This window comes from Pantherophis guttatus, chromosome 11 (genome assembly GCF_059756535.1).
Source record: "Pantherophis guttatus breed Tessera chromosome 11, ASM5975653v1, whole genome shotgun sequence".
In the NCBI taxonomy this organism is placed as follows: Eukaryota; Metazoa; Chordata; class Lepidosauria; order Squamata; family Colubridae; genus Pantherophis; species Pantherophis guttatus.
The window spans coordinates 25,778,283-25,793,410 of NC_142073.1; the positions used below are offsets into that span (position 1 = coordinate 25,778,283).

General features: G+C 50.8%; 1 protein-coding gene across 1 annotated transcript; it reads left to right on the forward strand.

The window, feature by feature from the left end:
- Positions 1–110: 110 nt before the first annotated feature.
- On the forward strand, positions 111–14,856 carry GOT2 (glutamic-oxaloacetic transaminase 2). Its single transcript, XM_034425611.2, has 10 exons — positions 111–3,656; positions 4,189–4,345; positions 5,963–6,091; positions 7,150–7,209; positions 7,306–7,467; positions 7,767–7,871; positions 10,161–10,311; positions 11,239–11,404; positions 11,897–12,047; positions 13,293–14,856. Exons 1-10 carry the CDS (start codon positions 3,442–3,444, stop codon positions 13,413–13,415), a joined length of 1,419 nt encoding a protein of 472 aa, XP_034281502.1. The 5' UTR covers positions 111–3,441; the 3' UTR covers positions 13,416–14,856.
- The last annotated feature ends 272 nt before the right edge of the window (positions 14,857–15,128 follow it).

Below are 15,128 nucleotides of genomic sequence, written 5' to 3' on the forward strand. Positions count from 1 at the left end.
GGTGGAATTCAGCCTAGAAACTTGCTACTTTGGGGAGCCCCAAGGGTCTCAGTCTTGCTTGGGGGGACGGGGAGAGGGCTTATTTAAACTGCCAGTAACACTCAACACAGCCCCAACTTTTAAACACAAAAGCGGAATCTGGGTGGCTTATTATGGCTGAAACTGCTTGTGCATCGCCAGTAGCAGGAGGACTGACCTACGATCCCCCCACAGGCTGCTCTAAAAAGGTGGCAGGAATTCTGCAAACTACTCCTATTCCTCACATGCAGAGGGCTCTTCATAGCAGCCCCCCAGTCCAAGCCCCCCCCAAGTGTTTCTGCACACCTTGCCACATCTGCCCGCTTGGATCCAGCTGAGGAAGGCCTGGGCCGGGCACCACGAAGTCGATACTTGACCTGCAAACTCGAATCAATGGGGGATCTCTGTAGTTGTAAAACAGCTCAGCCCTTTTTAAAACCTGGATTATAGTTCAAAACATGACGTCTGGGCATGCAGAATTAATTAAATCACACCAATATGATTAAACAGGATTAAGAGAGTTCAGCATTGATGTTATGCATGCCTACTTAGCCATGAATCCCATTGACCTGGACTGGCTTGGGCCGGTTTGTACCACGTTTAGAAGACCCAAAATAGTCCCTCCTCCCACTGACAGGACACAGTCCTGCTAATTGTCCTACATTCCATTCATGAAGTGAGCTTAGATCTCATTTAGTTTTGTTCTGCTTCATGTATGTTTTGGAGTATGGATCTCTGGCAGATTTGGCCCTCAATGCCCAGCCTGCCATCTGCCAATAACCCGGAGCTTCCTTTCCCCCTCACTTCAGATGGCTTACTCTGCACTGGCCATTTGTGGGGGATGATTGAGTGTTGGCTCTCAGCCCTGCAGAGGACAGGATGGTTAAGGCCTTTCTGGCTGCCCTGGGGGCTGTTTTGTTGTGTGTGTGTTTTTGAGAAGACATTGCATCAGCACATGCACACCCTCCATGGACAGAAGTAGCCAACAGCTGGACTTCATCTGCTGGGCTTCCCAAAATCTTTTGGGCTGGGCCTGAGCCAGCTGCTCTATTTTGTGCTGCTGTAGCTTCTCAGATTTGACCAGGTCTGGCAGATCTTCACAATGCCAAGTGCTGACTTTGATTTGGGGTCTCATGGGACACACGGGTTGATGGCCCTCACAGCCAGACCCATAGCCCAGAGGCGAAGTCCTTGCTCCATTTGGCTTCTCCAGAATGTATCCTAACCACAAATAAATAGGAAACTGGCCCACAGCCAAGTCTGTCTCCAGCATCAGCCCAATTTCCAAATCTCTGTAGCCTGTTAGGAAAAAGGTGAGGGGCTGCAGCTTAGAGTTCCGCTTGGAAAGGGACACATCTGTTCACATTAAAAAAACCACTGGGCAAAACAACTGGGCAGACTTGCTCTGGTGGCCACCAAGAGGAAGACTGCATTTTTTTCACCTGGTTCTTTTGTGACTAAATTGTTTCTACCAAGTATTTTCTTCAGGGCTGCTCCAGCAGGGCTGTTAAGCTGAGAGGTATTCAAAATAGCAATAATGCTTCCTGTTTCCCTCCCAGCCATTCTGAAGTCTTAACACCAGAACAGCTGGGGTGTGTGATTTTATTAAAAGATTTAAAAACAAAGATACAAACTATTATAGCGTAGGGAGGATAAAAAAAAAAGGGAGGGGGGGGAGAAATCAGAGCTAAAAGCAAACAAGAAAGAAGATACAATGAAGTAGCATCAAATATTCTCTAGAGCAGTTATAAATTTACCCTTTTTTCTAAAAGTCTCTAGATATTCTCAGTCATCCAGGTCATGTTTGTTCCAAAGGTGCTTTTTCAGGAGGCAGCTGGACTTTTTTTCTTTGAAGATGTTTCGCTTGTCATCCAAGAAGCTTCTTCAGCTCTTGACAGGATAGTGGGGAATGGAAGTTTTTTTTTTTTGCATAATTTATTTTTATTTCTATTTGTCTTACTATTAACACCGATACCCGTCATTGTAAAAGCTTACTTTTTTGAGAAATAAATAAGAGTAGACTTGAAAGAAGAGCCAAAAGGCTGTTCCTGTGGAGCCCGCATACTCAGGATTCACATCCCCAGATGGCCCTTTTCTCTCTCAGTTCACAAACTTCACCTAGGGATGTTCATCTCCAAGCAGAATTCATTGATCCAACTCATTGGTGTCGGAGAAACTGCCAACAGTTGCCATCTGCCATCCTTTTCTATGAGATCAATATGAGGCCAGAGAATGGTGCTTTTCTGTGTATTTTGGAACAGCCCCATTTGAAGTGAGGTTACCCCAAAGTTTTCTGGAAATTACTGAAACTAGAGACCTTGTGGTGATGCAAATTACTTAGAACAGAGAACTGCATTTTGATTCTAGAATTATGTAATTCTACCCTAATTCTCTCCTGTTTACATGAAGTCCTTGGGAAGAGATCATTTCTTGGCACCATCATGTCTAGGACCAAAGCTAAGATTGTAATGGAATCAACAGACTTCCAAATACACTGCTCTTCTGTCTTGCTGTGGTTCAGTCTCAAGTCTATTTTTCCCCACCCAGGTCCTAACAGCCTCCAGATACCCATCCAGAAAATTGCCCGAAGTAGAGATGCATTCCTTGGTATCAAAGGATTGAGGAATCCTCATCTCACCTTGGCAGATGTCAGGCGTGGCGGCACCCACACCGGAGAGCCTGAGGAGCCCACCTCCCTCCCCAGCCCCCTGCCAGAATCGCCTATTCAGCCAGGAGGCCCACCACAGTGCACCGCTCCCCACTCCCCGCTCCCAACCTTCACGGGCGGTCCAGACTCCAGAGGGACGCCGTGATCAGGACGATCCGAGGCTGGCGGATGAGGAAGACGGTCCTTCCGTGGGGCCGCCCCAGCTGATCAACAAAGGCAGCCACCCTAGTTTGGGTTCCATCTGGAAAAGGTCCCGTATGCTCAGCTATTGCAGCCAGGTCGTTTTCTCAACCAGCGTGAGGCCATTAAGGCCGATGGGTCGTCATCCGAGGAGAAAACGGCCCGCACGAAGGGCCTCCACGGGGCGCTTAGCGGAAGAAATCCCTTCCCTAGAGCGGGACCTGCGTGCAACCTCTCCGGTGGCGAAGACGGGCTCCCTAGTTCGTTTCCACAAATCTGACGCGGGAGCCCCGACGGAAGCCTCGTAAGCAGCGCCTGAGGGCCGCCGGGAGGCCCAAGAAACCATCCTCCTGCCTGCGCTCTCCCGGGGGGATCGCGGTTCCCTTGAGGTGGGCTTTGCTCCGCCAGTCGTTGCCGACCGCGGGCTTCCTAGAGAAGCGGGGCCGCTTCCTTGCTTGGCCCTCCGGCGGCCACGCGGGCTCTCTCTGACCCGGCCGCACCGGGCCCGCCGTCGGCCTCAGCATCCCCCGCTGAGACAGAGCCCGTCCCCGCCGGCAAAGCGCGACGGCAGCGCAATGAACGGCGCATGCGCGGGACGTCGAGAAGCGCCTCGAAAGGACCCGGTGACCGCGAGACTTCCGCCCGAGGAGTTTAAGCCCCGCCCCTTCCGACTCCGGGAAGCAGCAGGTCCGCAGGATCCCTTCGCCCGCTCCGCTCCCATGGCGCTCCTGTGGTCCGGTGGCCGCTCGCTCCTGCCTCCCCGCGTGGCCGCCCTCGCGGTCCGAGCCAGGTAACGGCGTCGGCACCTGGGAACGCGGCCGAGAGGCGAAGCCGGGCGACCCCTTTTTGTCCTTCGGCGGACCCCGTCGCGGGATCGCGGCGAGGAGGGCGCCCGTGATTGGGCGGCTCGGGGGGCGGGAGCGCCTGGCCGGTCTCCGATTGGCGGCCTCGCGGGCGGCCTCGGTGCCCTTGGAGCGGAGGCGCGCGGGCGGGGGGGGGAGCGAGCGGGGTTTCTCGCCCGACGGGGGTCCCGCCGCTCCGGTCTGGCGCGTCGCGGCCCAGCCTCGCCCCGCTTCTGCGGCGCCCCATGGCGGCGAGAGTCGGCCTGGTTCCCGCCTTAAGCGGCGCTTCCGGAGGCCCCCTGATCTTCGGGCTGGGCGGCCCTGGGGGAAGGCGGCGGGCCCCTCCCTGCAACCTCTTTGCCCCGCGCGAGCCTGGACGGGGTCGGGGCCTGCGGGGCCTGCGGGGGGGGGGCGGGAGCTGGGCTTCCTCCGGCGGCGGCGGCCCCTGCGCGGCTGACCTCCCGTTCCTGGACGCTGCAGCTCCTGGTGGGCTCACGTGGAGATGGGCCCCCCCGACCCGATCCTGGGGGTGACGGAGGCCTTCAAGAGGGACGGCAGCGCCAAGAAGATGAACCTGGGAGTCGGGGCTTACCGGGACGACAACGGGAAGCCCCACGTCTTGAACTGCGTCCGCAAAGTAAGCGGCCTCCTCTCGGATCCCCCCACCCCGGGGGCTTCGGTGGGGCCGGTCCTGCGCCCTCAGAGGCTGCCTTTGGACGGCCTCTGCCTTGGCCCCGTTGCCCAGAGACGGCCAGCAGCTCTGATTTATTTTATTTATTTATTTATTATATTTCTATACCGCCTTTCTCCCGTAGGACTCAAGGCGGTGTACAGTCAAGAAAAACATAGACACACAAACATCATAAAATTGCTAATTAAAATTATTACTTAGTTTGGTCAATTAAATAAAACCCAGAATTAGATCACATTTAAAAAATCATTCACATGTTCATATGTTTAGCCCCGCCTGTTGGAACATTTCAGGGTCTTGAGGGCACGGCGGAAAGCACGGAGATCAGGGATATTCCGTATCTCCGGGGGCACTTCATTCCAAAGGGTTTGAGCCCCCACAGAGAAGGCCCTCCCCCTGGGAGTCGCCAGTCGGCATAATTTGGCTGACGGTACCCTGAGTAGTCCCTTCCTGTGAGAACGAACTGGTCGGTGGGAGGCTATTGGTGGCAAAAGATGGTCTCGTAGGTACCCAGGTCCTAAGCCATGGAGCGCTTTAAAGGTGATAACTAACACCTTGAATCGCACACGGAAGACCACCGGGAGCCAGTGCAGCTCGCGTAGGAGAGGTGTTACATGGGCGTAACGAGCTGCGCCCATAATCACCCGTGCAGCTACGTTCTGGACCAGTTGGAGCCTCCAGGTGCTTTTCAAGGGGAGCCCCATGTAGAGAGCATTACAGTAGTCCATATGGGAGGTAACTAGGGCATGAGTGAAGTTTCAGGATCTGGGAGCAACTGCAGCTTCTCTCAAACTCTCCCTCCCTCCCTCTCTTGCCTATGGAATGGCTGAAGGGGGGCATGATGGGTGAGGATTATAGCCTTTACTGATGGGATCCAATCCAGAGACTCCGAGTGGCTGGCTGGCTCCATCTTGCCCCGGTCTTTTAGCAGCAGGAACTCTCTGACTGAAGAGCTGCAGAAGCCCGAATGAGACCGGAGGAATGGCTTGATTAAATGGACAATCTGCCTATTAAGAAACTGCTGAAGCAGCACCAGGGTTTGGTGTTTGTATGTTGCAGTAGTCAAAATGAAAATGTAAATGAGTGAACTATCAATGGGATGCAGTCTTGGCATTAAATAAGTGATAGTTCATCTTTTCTGAGGGATCTTGCTCTCTCAGAAAAGATTAACAAGATTAACAAAGACAGTTCAGAGAACAAATTTGCAGATGTAAGAAGGGGGCAGGACAATCTGAATTTAGGTGTTTGCCTTTTCTGCACCGAAAATGTCAGGAAAGTAACCACAGGTAGGTAAGTATTGGCCACTTGAAGGCAAGCCTAGCCAAAGGAATGAGTAATGGCTGTAGCAAAACGCACCCGAGCTAGAAAAGTGATTACTGTTCAAGCTCAACTATTTGACTAATTCTTTCTTTACACCATATTCATAATCCTACAAACTCCCTTCTCCTTCCTGTTGAAACCCTGCATTATTTAGAATAGTAATCTAGGAACAGTATTGGGTGAATATTTCCAATTTACAGGCGGGAGAAATCAATAAGTAAATTGAATATCTTTATGGTCTAGGCAGAAGCCCAGATAGCTGCTAAGAAGATGGACAAGGAATATTTGCCAATATCTGGGCTAGCAGACTTCAACAAGGCATCAGCTGAACTGGCTTTGGGAGAAACAAATGAGGTTATACAAAGTGGCCGGGTAAGGAGCCAAATGAAATATTTATCAAGTGCATTCAGACAGAGGTTCCTATATCAGAAGCTGTCTTTGCTGTGCAAGATTTGGATCGTTTGTGGATGAAGAGTTGACTTCTGGAGAGGCTTTAGCTGAGCCTTTGAAATCAGTCACCCCCAATTGCTCTGTTGGAAAAGGTGAAAGTAACTGTATAACCCACAATGCTGACAATGCATCTAATTTTGAAAACACTTGGAGGTTCTGGGTCCCAGAGAGGCAGCATTTCAGCAGGTGAACCATCTCCTTTTATCCCATTTGTTGGAAGGTAATATGTGGGACATGTAAATGCAGTTTTGTGTGAAAACACGGAAACTCCACATTTTCTTGATGTTTGGCTTGGATGTGCCACTACGGATCAATCCTACAGTTTAATGTGATCGCTTGATCTCTCCACAAAACATGCTCACAGTGACTGTCCAGAAGAAGATATACTGTGGCTATCCCAAAGAAGCATAGTTAATTTAATCACATAATGTGCAAGTAGTAGAATTAGCCCTAAATAAACGTCTTCCTTAGGTTAGTTGGGAACCCAACTAGGAGATTAACTAACACTTAGCTCTCCCAAGGTCAAAAATGGGGCTGCTTGTATCTCAAGAGTGGTTTCAATTTTCACATTCCCCACTGAAATCTTGCAATCCCACCCATTGCACAAATTAAATAATGCCAGGCAAGGGGCTGTCTGGCCTCAAATTTCATTGTGACTAGCTTCGCTCTGCTCAGTTGCTGCTCTCTAGTATCACAAAAGTATCATTGCAGTTGAAAATTGCAATGGTTCTTTTCAGTTGGTTGAGTGTGACTACCCTCACAGCAGAGGTATAAAACTTGTGGCCCTGTGGATTTTTCTGGGACTTCCTTTCTCCAAATTTGTATTTGGGGGAAAGTGGATTTGGGCTCCAATTTCCTGCTTCTTTAAAGTTTTTGGCTGCAAAATTAGAGAGCAGCTCAGTATTTTCTAAGCTACAACAATCTCTCTTTTTCCTTGTTGGTATCTGGATTTCTCATGTGCCTTCTCTGCATCCTTTCAGTATATTACAGTACAGACAATTTCTGGAACTGGGTCTTTAAGGGTTGGCGCTAACTTCTTGGTGAGTGCTCATTTAAAATCTTTAAATGTAGAGAATAGGGCTCGTTGAGCCATCTACAAGCTCCAACTCAGCTGCCTCCCCTTTCTTCCTGTTTAGCAACGATTCTTCACCTCCAGCCGTGACGTGTTCCTCCCCAAGCCTTCCTGGGGGAATCACACACCCATTTTCAGAGATGCCGGAATGCAGCTACAAAGCTATCGTTACTATGACCCCAAAACGTGCGGCTTCGACTTCACTGGAGCTTTGGAAGACATTTCTGTAAGTTTACACTAATGGATAGATATGGTGGGAGGATCACACGTGTGGAAAAATGTAGCCCAGAAAGCCCCAGTGTGAGGCAAGGCTGATTGAAGCTGAAGTCCTGTAGCCACTTTTAAAAAAGCCAAGATGATGCGTGGAAGGCTCGTTCCATAGGCAGGGGCTCTTTTATCCGATGCATGAAAGTACAACAATGAGAAGAGGGGTTTGCCATGTTTTGTGATGGGGGAAATGACTTTATTTAAGGGGATTGTGATCCATGCCTTATCCCTGCATCCTCTTTTTTTTTTAAAAAAAAGAAAATTCCAGAAAGGAGCATTATTCTGTTCCATGCCTGCGCTCACAACCCCACTGGAGTGGACCCTCGTCCAGAGCAATGGAAGGAGCTGGCGGTAGCGGTGAAGGTGAGTGCTGGGCCCAGGCAGGAGTCTCCCTTCAGCCCTTGTGGGGTTTGGCTGTGCTCCTTTGGGCCCTGTAGGGTGTAGGGGAAACGGATGTTTCATTTGATTCTAATTATGTTGGGATTTGGGTTTTCTTAAATATTAGTTGGCTGGCCACATCTGTGAGAATGTAGTAGCCGCTCTCAGAGACTGGAGGGTCACACTCAAGCAAAGGGCAGGGCGTCTTGATTTTTACTTTACAATTTACTTTTCTTTTTGTACCTAAAAATGGCTTTTCTTTTACATTTATATCTATTTTTCACATTGTTCTTAATATTTTATTTTACAAGGGGAAGCTTTTTCAAAGTACAACTTTAAAAGGATGCTTTGAACTTGAGACCAAAGTTTGCAGCTCATGCTGCTAACAAAATTACTTTGGGGTTGGGGGATAAGATGGTTATTTGGGTTTTTTTTCTATCTTATCCAAGAAACGGCAAACATTTGCCTTTTCTGAATTATTAGAGCTAACTATGAAACATAATCCTTTTCCCCCTTCAGGAAGAGGCAGAGAAGAAGAGGTCTGTTAGTGGCTGAAGGAGGGAAGTGGGTGGGTGGGGAAGGGCGGTGGTAGTTGAAAAGCCTGTGGGATGGGAGCATCCTGGACCACGTGGGACTTGCCATTGACCCACTTGTGGTCCAGAGGCCACATTTTCGGCCTCTGAAGGTGTAGAAGGAAAGTTGTTGGGGAAAAAATTTTGTTCAATATATGGTGCTTTCAGAACAAGTTTCAAGGACCTCTGATTGGAGAACTCCCGACTGGTTGATTGCATTGCTGAATAGCTAAGCCAGGCCAGGTGGTCACTGATCCTGACCAACTCCCTGATCTTCAGTGGAGCTACAGAAATGGTGGGAGTAAAGAGGCAGCTAGAGTAGTAACGCAGAGACCCAGATATGAATGTGACGGAGTCCAAATACTTACCCGTCTTCAGGCCTATATGGTGTGTGTTCCTCTGCATGTTGCTCAGTTTCTGGGCAGTCTCCAACTTCCGTGTTTGAAGGAAAATGACTGAAAAACAGTAGGGAATTGGCTGCAGAGGAGCCTTGAGGATGCAGATTGTCTGGATCCCTTTCAATCAGGATTCAGACCAGGCTTCTCGGTCTTGTTGGGACTTCTCAGCAATGTTTGAGAATGGGGATGGTCTTGGGGTCCTGGGAAGGTGGAGATGGAGTAGTTCTGCTCCTGCCTGGTTCCAGGCGGTTGTTTGGGGAAGTCGAGCACCTGGGGCTCTAGTGGGGGGAATTGCAAGTCTCAGTTCTCTCCCTTCACGGTTTAGCTTTTCCTGGGAGAGATCATCAATAAGCTAATAATGCCCTGTGTCGCTACTCTGGTCCGGGTTGCTATGGAGGTGCTGAGCTTGTAGCTGGAAGGTGTGAAGGAATTAATGGGAAGAAACAAGCTCAGAGTAAGCCTGTGAGAGGCAGAGCTGTTGCGGTGGGATTTGGAAAGAGGGAAATCTTGCTGAAGCTGCAGGGGGAAGCTGTGTCCAGCGGTGGCTGGTGTGCCAGTAGCAGCCGTAGGGACTGCCTTCTCCAAAAAGAGTCGGCAAAAGGGCTGCTAGGGGGTGCTGCCCATATGACACGGGGATGGAGGATAGCCTCAGCTTTCAAGAGCATCTTGCCCTGGAGATGGGTTTCCTTCCGGTCTTCTGGAAATAGCAATAGCACTTAGACTTACATGTGCTTCACAGTGCTTTACAGCACTCTCTAAGTTTCAGCCTCTTGCCCCCAACCATCTGGCTCCTTGTTTTACCCACCTCAGAAGGATGGAAGGCCGAGTCAACCTTGAGCCAGTCAGGATCGAACTCCTGGCAGTGAGCTGAATTAGCCTGCAGTACTGCATTCTAACCACTGCTTCACCACGAAACCTTGCTTTGATACTTTGGGTGTGGATGAAGGTGGCCACCTTTTGTTCACATTGATGATTGCTATTATGTATCATTTATTATTTTACACACCACCCTGAGTTACTTATTCTGCTAATTAATAAATGTAATGAAACCATGAGGACGTGGCTGGCAATGCTATAATGACCTTCAGCCTTCCTGCGCTTTTGGTTTTTTTTTCAGTATTGAGTTGCATGCATCAGATGCTTGTGTGTTACACATTTCAGGGCATTGGGGGGTGGGGTTTTTTGTTTTGGGGGGCTGTTTGTATGAAAAGCTCAGGTGGCTTATTGAGCTCCCCATTGTACAAATGGAGGGCCAGCAGCTGGGTGTTCTGCTTCAGTGGCCACCCTTGGAAACTCTTTTCCAGAAAAGGAACCTCTTCGCCTTCTTTGACATGGCCTATCAGGGTTTTGCTAGCGGGGACATAAACCGAGATTCATGGGCCGTCCGTCACTTCATTGAGCAAGGCATTAACATTGTACTCTCCCAGTCATACGCCAAGAACATGGGTCTCTACGGTAAGCCTTTTCTCTCTTCCCCCAAGACCTCAAGGAAAGGCTAGAAAGGGAAGTTTCTGGGGTGTCCCCAGGAAAAATGGGGATGCCGTGACTTTACACCACCTCTGAGGGAAGGGGGGTTCCCTCTTGGGTTGCTCCCAGAAACCGTGGCTAGCCAGAGCCTGCTTGATGCACAGAGGGTGCAGGGGCTTTGCCTGCTGGGTAGTTCATGCCATCTGGTCCAGTTCTGGGTATGGCAGCACCCAGTCAAGAGCTACATTGGGGTCTTCTCCACCTGCTAAATTGGGTCGTTCCTAGGAGGGCTCAATAAATCCCTCCAACAATAACCAAACTGGCTGGGTTTCCAGAGCATGGTAAATGCTGCCCCCACCCCAGAATGGAGGATGCAACTAAACCAAGTTCCCCCCTCTCCCTTGGGGCTGGCCTGGCACCAGCAGCTGTCACTGTGGGAAAAGATGGCCAAGACTTTCACCTGGCAGGGCCTGCTTCTGCCTTGGCTGCAATGCCCAAGCCTCTGGGCAGGTCACGCAGGGGAGGTGCACCTTTGAGCCCAGGCCTTGAACCGGAGCCGTCCTAGCTGCCCTGTCCTCCTATCTCCTTCTTGCAAGAAGGTTTAGCTCCTCGTGTGTAATAGACCAGGAAAGGGAGTTGGACTTCTGTGCGTTCACACACCAGCAGGCCTCCTGCTGTTTGGGGGGGGGGGGGAGGAAGGGTTTGGAGCTCTTCTATGGCTGTGGCAGGGCTGAACCCTCCATCTTGAAGAAATGACTTGGAGAATGATGGTCTTCAGGATAGGACTATGTCGGGGGTTTGTCCAGTCAACAGGGCCAGGGAAGGAGGCAAGAGAGGCTGCAAGGGGGGGGTGCCTGGGTGGTGTTGCTGGAGTAGTGAGGAGGGGTCCACATTCAACTTGGCCTCTGTCTCTAGGGGAGCGTGTGGGCGCCTTCACTGTCATTTGCAAGGATTCCGAGGAAGCCAAGAGAGTGGAGTCCCAGCTCAAGATCCTGATCCGTCCCATGTATTCCAACCCCCCCATCAATGGGGCTCGGATAGCTTCCATTATCCTAAACAGCCCTGATCTGCGAAAGGAATGGTAAGAGTCCTGGGAGGCAGAGCAGAGGCCGGATTCTCTTCTGTGCTTTAGCTGTGGCTTTGCTCTGCTTTGGAGCCAGAAGCCTTTGGGTAGGTGGGCCTCCGGCGAGATCCTCTCAGGACTGAATGCTGCTGGGGCCAAAGCGTCTTAGTGCGGCATCATGTGCTGGGCTGCTCCTGGCATAACTGCAGAGGTTTTGAAGGGAGTGCCAGGATGGGCCAGTGGTGGGGGTGACCTTGTCAAGTGACATAGATGCCTTTTGAATCTCCTTCACCCTGGGAAAGCGGAGCAGTCCGACTCTGAATTGAGGGCCAAGTATTCTGTCCTTAACGGAAATGCCTCCACTTGTAATCAGGCCTCTTTCCAAGTCAGCTTGCTTCTCCCTCTGGGTTCTGAGATGGGGTCACGGAGAGCAGGATGGGGAGGGCCCGGGTGGTAGTGGTGGGCCTGCTCTCCCTGCTGCTGAGCACCTTTTCTGGCCTCTCTGGGCAGGCTAGCAGAGGTGAAGGGAATGGCCGACCGCATTATCGGCATGCGCACCCAACTGGTGGCCAATCTGAAGAAGGAAGGTTCTTCTCATAACTGGCAGCACATCACGGATCAGATCGGCATGTTTTGCTTCACGGGACTGAAGCCGGAACAGGTAAGAAGGGGGGTGGGCTGGGCGTCCAGAGCCTTTTGTCTGCCTTGACCCTAGTTGGGCTCTGTTCACCTTTTGCCCCCTTTATTTAGCAGCCCGACCCTGGGGGGCTTCCGAGAAGCTTGCCTCCCCTGCTTTAGGGGGGAGCCTTATTTTCATCTCTACTCAGTCCCAGATGCTTTCATGAAGGGGTTACAACGGGGATCTTAGGCTTGTAAATTAAGAGGCTGCCCAACTTTCTTTCTCTCCCTTTCTCTCTCTGTTTCTTTCTTTCTCTCTCTCTCATTCATTCATTCATTCATATCCTGCCTTTATTACTTTCACATATGTATAATTCAAAGCAGCAAACATTTCCAGCACTCCTTATTTTCTTCAAAACCGCCCTAGGAGGTGGGTTGGGCTGAGAAAGAGTGACTAACCCAAAGTCAGTCAGTAAACTTACATGCCTCTAAGGCTGGACTAAAACTCACCGTCTCTTGGTGATAGGCCCAGCATCACCCAGCTGGCTTTCATAGCTAAGGTGGGACTAGAATTCACAGCCTCCAGATTTTTGGGTCGGCACCTTAAGCACTGCAGCAAACTGGCTCTCTATTGCTCTAGAGTCTGGACTCTCTTCCTTTAAAACATTAAAAGAAAAGGTGTATACTGTCCTCTCTGGTTTTCAAGACTCGATCAAGTCTATTACGGTACAGGCTGAGGTTTGTGTGTGTATGTAGTTCAAGCCTAGAAGATAATGACACCCGTTTGTGTTTCTCACAGTTGAAACAACTGTGCAGGTTGCCTATCAGCTTCTGAGCCAGGTCCAGTCCTGTCAAATCACTGAGAACTTTGTGTCTGGTCTGCTGGCCAGAGGCTCCAGAGGACAGAGCCCCCCCCCTCCTGGTCATGGTCTTGCTATGCTCCTTGAACTTGCTGAAGTCCCCTCAATCTTGGGTGTTGGGAATCACCTGGGCTTTTAGTTTCGATTATGTTGTATTGAAATAACTTCTGCTGTAGTGTAGTATAAAAATTAGTGAAAAATTAAAATAGTGAATGTAGCTGGTGATGCCCAGAAAACCGCAGGATAACAGGGATTTCCCCTCCCATGTTGGTGCTGCCTTTGTTGCAGCAAAGAAGGAAGCGGGTGGGGGGTGGGGGGTGTCTCTGCTGCTTGGCCAGCCAGCCAGGCTCCTTGGGAGACACAATTGCTGGGCTTTCAGGGTGGGCCTTGGGAAGGCCTCCTCCTGAACTGAACCTTCTGTTTTCCAGGTGGAACGGTTAACCAAAGAATTCTCCGTCTACATGACCAAGGATGGCCGCATCTCCGTTGCAGGTCTCACCTCGAGCAACGTGGCTTACCTGGCTCATGCCATCCACCAGGTGTCCAAGTGAACAGGGAGGATTGTCTGGATGGCTTCGTACTCTGGCTAGGCTGGGGGGAAGAGTAGGAGGAGCAGCAGTGCGTAGCACAAGCATTTCCCTTGCTTTTCACCATCTGTCACTTGGCTGTGTGTCATGCCCCACCCTTCATCGCCTGAGGTGACTTCCGGTCTTGTGTGCAAACACTCCGGCATCCTCTGAGCTGGGCTAGGAGACTCTCGGTCTCTGCGAGGGTAGCTTTCCCCAGGACTACAGCTCCCATAAATAGCCAGCCTAATTTCAAGTGCGCCCTGTTCAGTCTGCTTGCTTGGAGTGGACATCCTTCTCCCAAACTCTGCGCCCAGGGATTCAATGCAAGCTCTCAAGGAAGAGTGGCTTTTTTTCTTGCTAGAAAAAGTTCTCGTCAATCCTATGACAGGAATCTAAGCGCACGCACACACACACACACACACACACACACCAATTTCCCAATAGAAAGCAGTTAGCACAGTATTTTAAACTATTCACTGACAGGTTTAATTCTGAATAACCATAACACATTAAATTGCCTTTCTTTCCTTTGGGGTCTTTGAGAAACCCTCGTATGTGTCCAGGATGGGATGCTTGCGTGGAAAGCCTTCCTCCTGGGGTAGAAAGCTTTGCAGAGTTGGCCTATGCTGTGGCTCTTAAAAAAGACAACTTGCCCATGTTAGTTTTTCTCAGCTGCTCATCTCACCAAGGAAATATTCTTTCTCCTATTCAAAAATTATTTTTAGTGCTGCTTCAGTTCCGGTAGAGATAGTTGCTCTAAAGTATGTGGCAGAACGTCCACAGAAATGGAACATCACATACATTAAGTAGGACAGAAGTTGCAAAACTGACCCCCAATATTCGCACTGCAAGCCCTCCTTTATGTTGTGAACACTTGTATGATGGACCCCTGAATCTTCTCATATGTGTCTCCCCCCCATCTGAAAGCAGAGGGCAGAGGAAAGTGGCAATCGGCTGCTCAACCAACGAGCTTTACTAGCTGCGTACCTGTCCTGTGCCAGGTTGATGCCAGGGTGCCTCCCCAGCTGCACCGTCTGATTGTCCCTTCAGAACCCCAAGTGGGGAGAAGCATTCTGGGGAACGGGGCGACCTGCACAGCTGCAGCCATCAAATGCCTTCTGCAGTCCATCCATCCTGTGACACATTTTCTCAAATGAATCAGTGGAACAGCAAAGCCACCGAAAGAGACACATGGTAGTTGTGTGGCTGCTGAGAAAACTGCCTCTCCCACTTGGGAAGCCAAGCTCAGAAGCCTCTTCCAGCCTGGCAGGTTCTCCTCCCCCCCTCCCCCCCCCAAGAGGTTGTGGACAACCTGCCTCTTGTGCAGCTGCTGGGCTTCAGCCAGCCCTCCGTGAAGCCGCCGGTCTCTGCCTTCCTTCTCTCCCTCCCCCCCCCCCTTTTAATAAAGCTGCTGTACATCAGACACCTTGGTCTGGGATTCTTCAGGGTTGCCCTTGGTCGCTTGCTTGGGACCCCACAGGGACGGAGGTTGTGGGGGTTGGTAGTGAAGTGACATCCATCTTGGACATCAAGAAAGAAGATGCGGGTTCGGCTGGGCCTTGGCTCCACCAGGGAGGGCTGTGAAATGCCCTGGGTGGCACGTGAGTTGGCCTTTGGCCTCAGTTCCCTGGCCTTTGGGTGTCCTTCAGCTGAATCGCCACTTCCCTGTGCCGGGGGGGGGGAGCGACTGGTGTG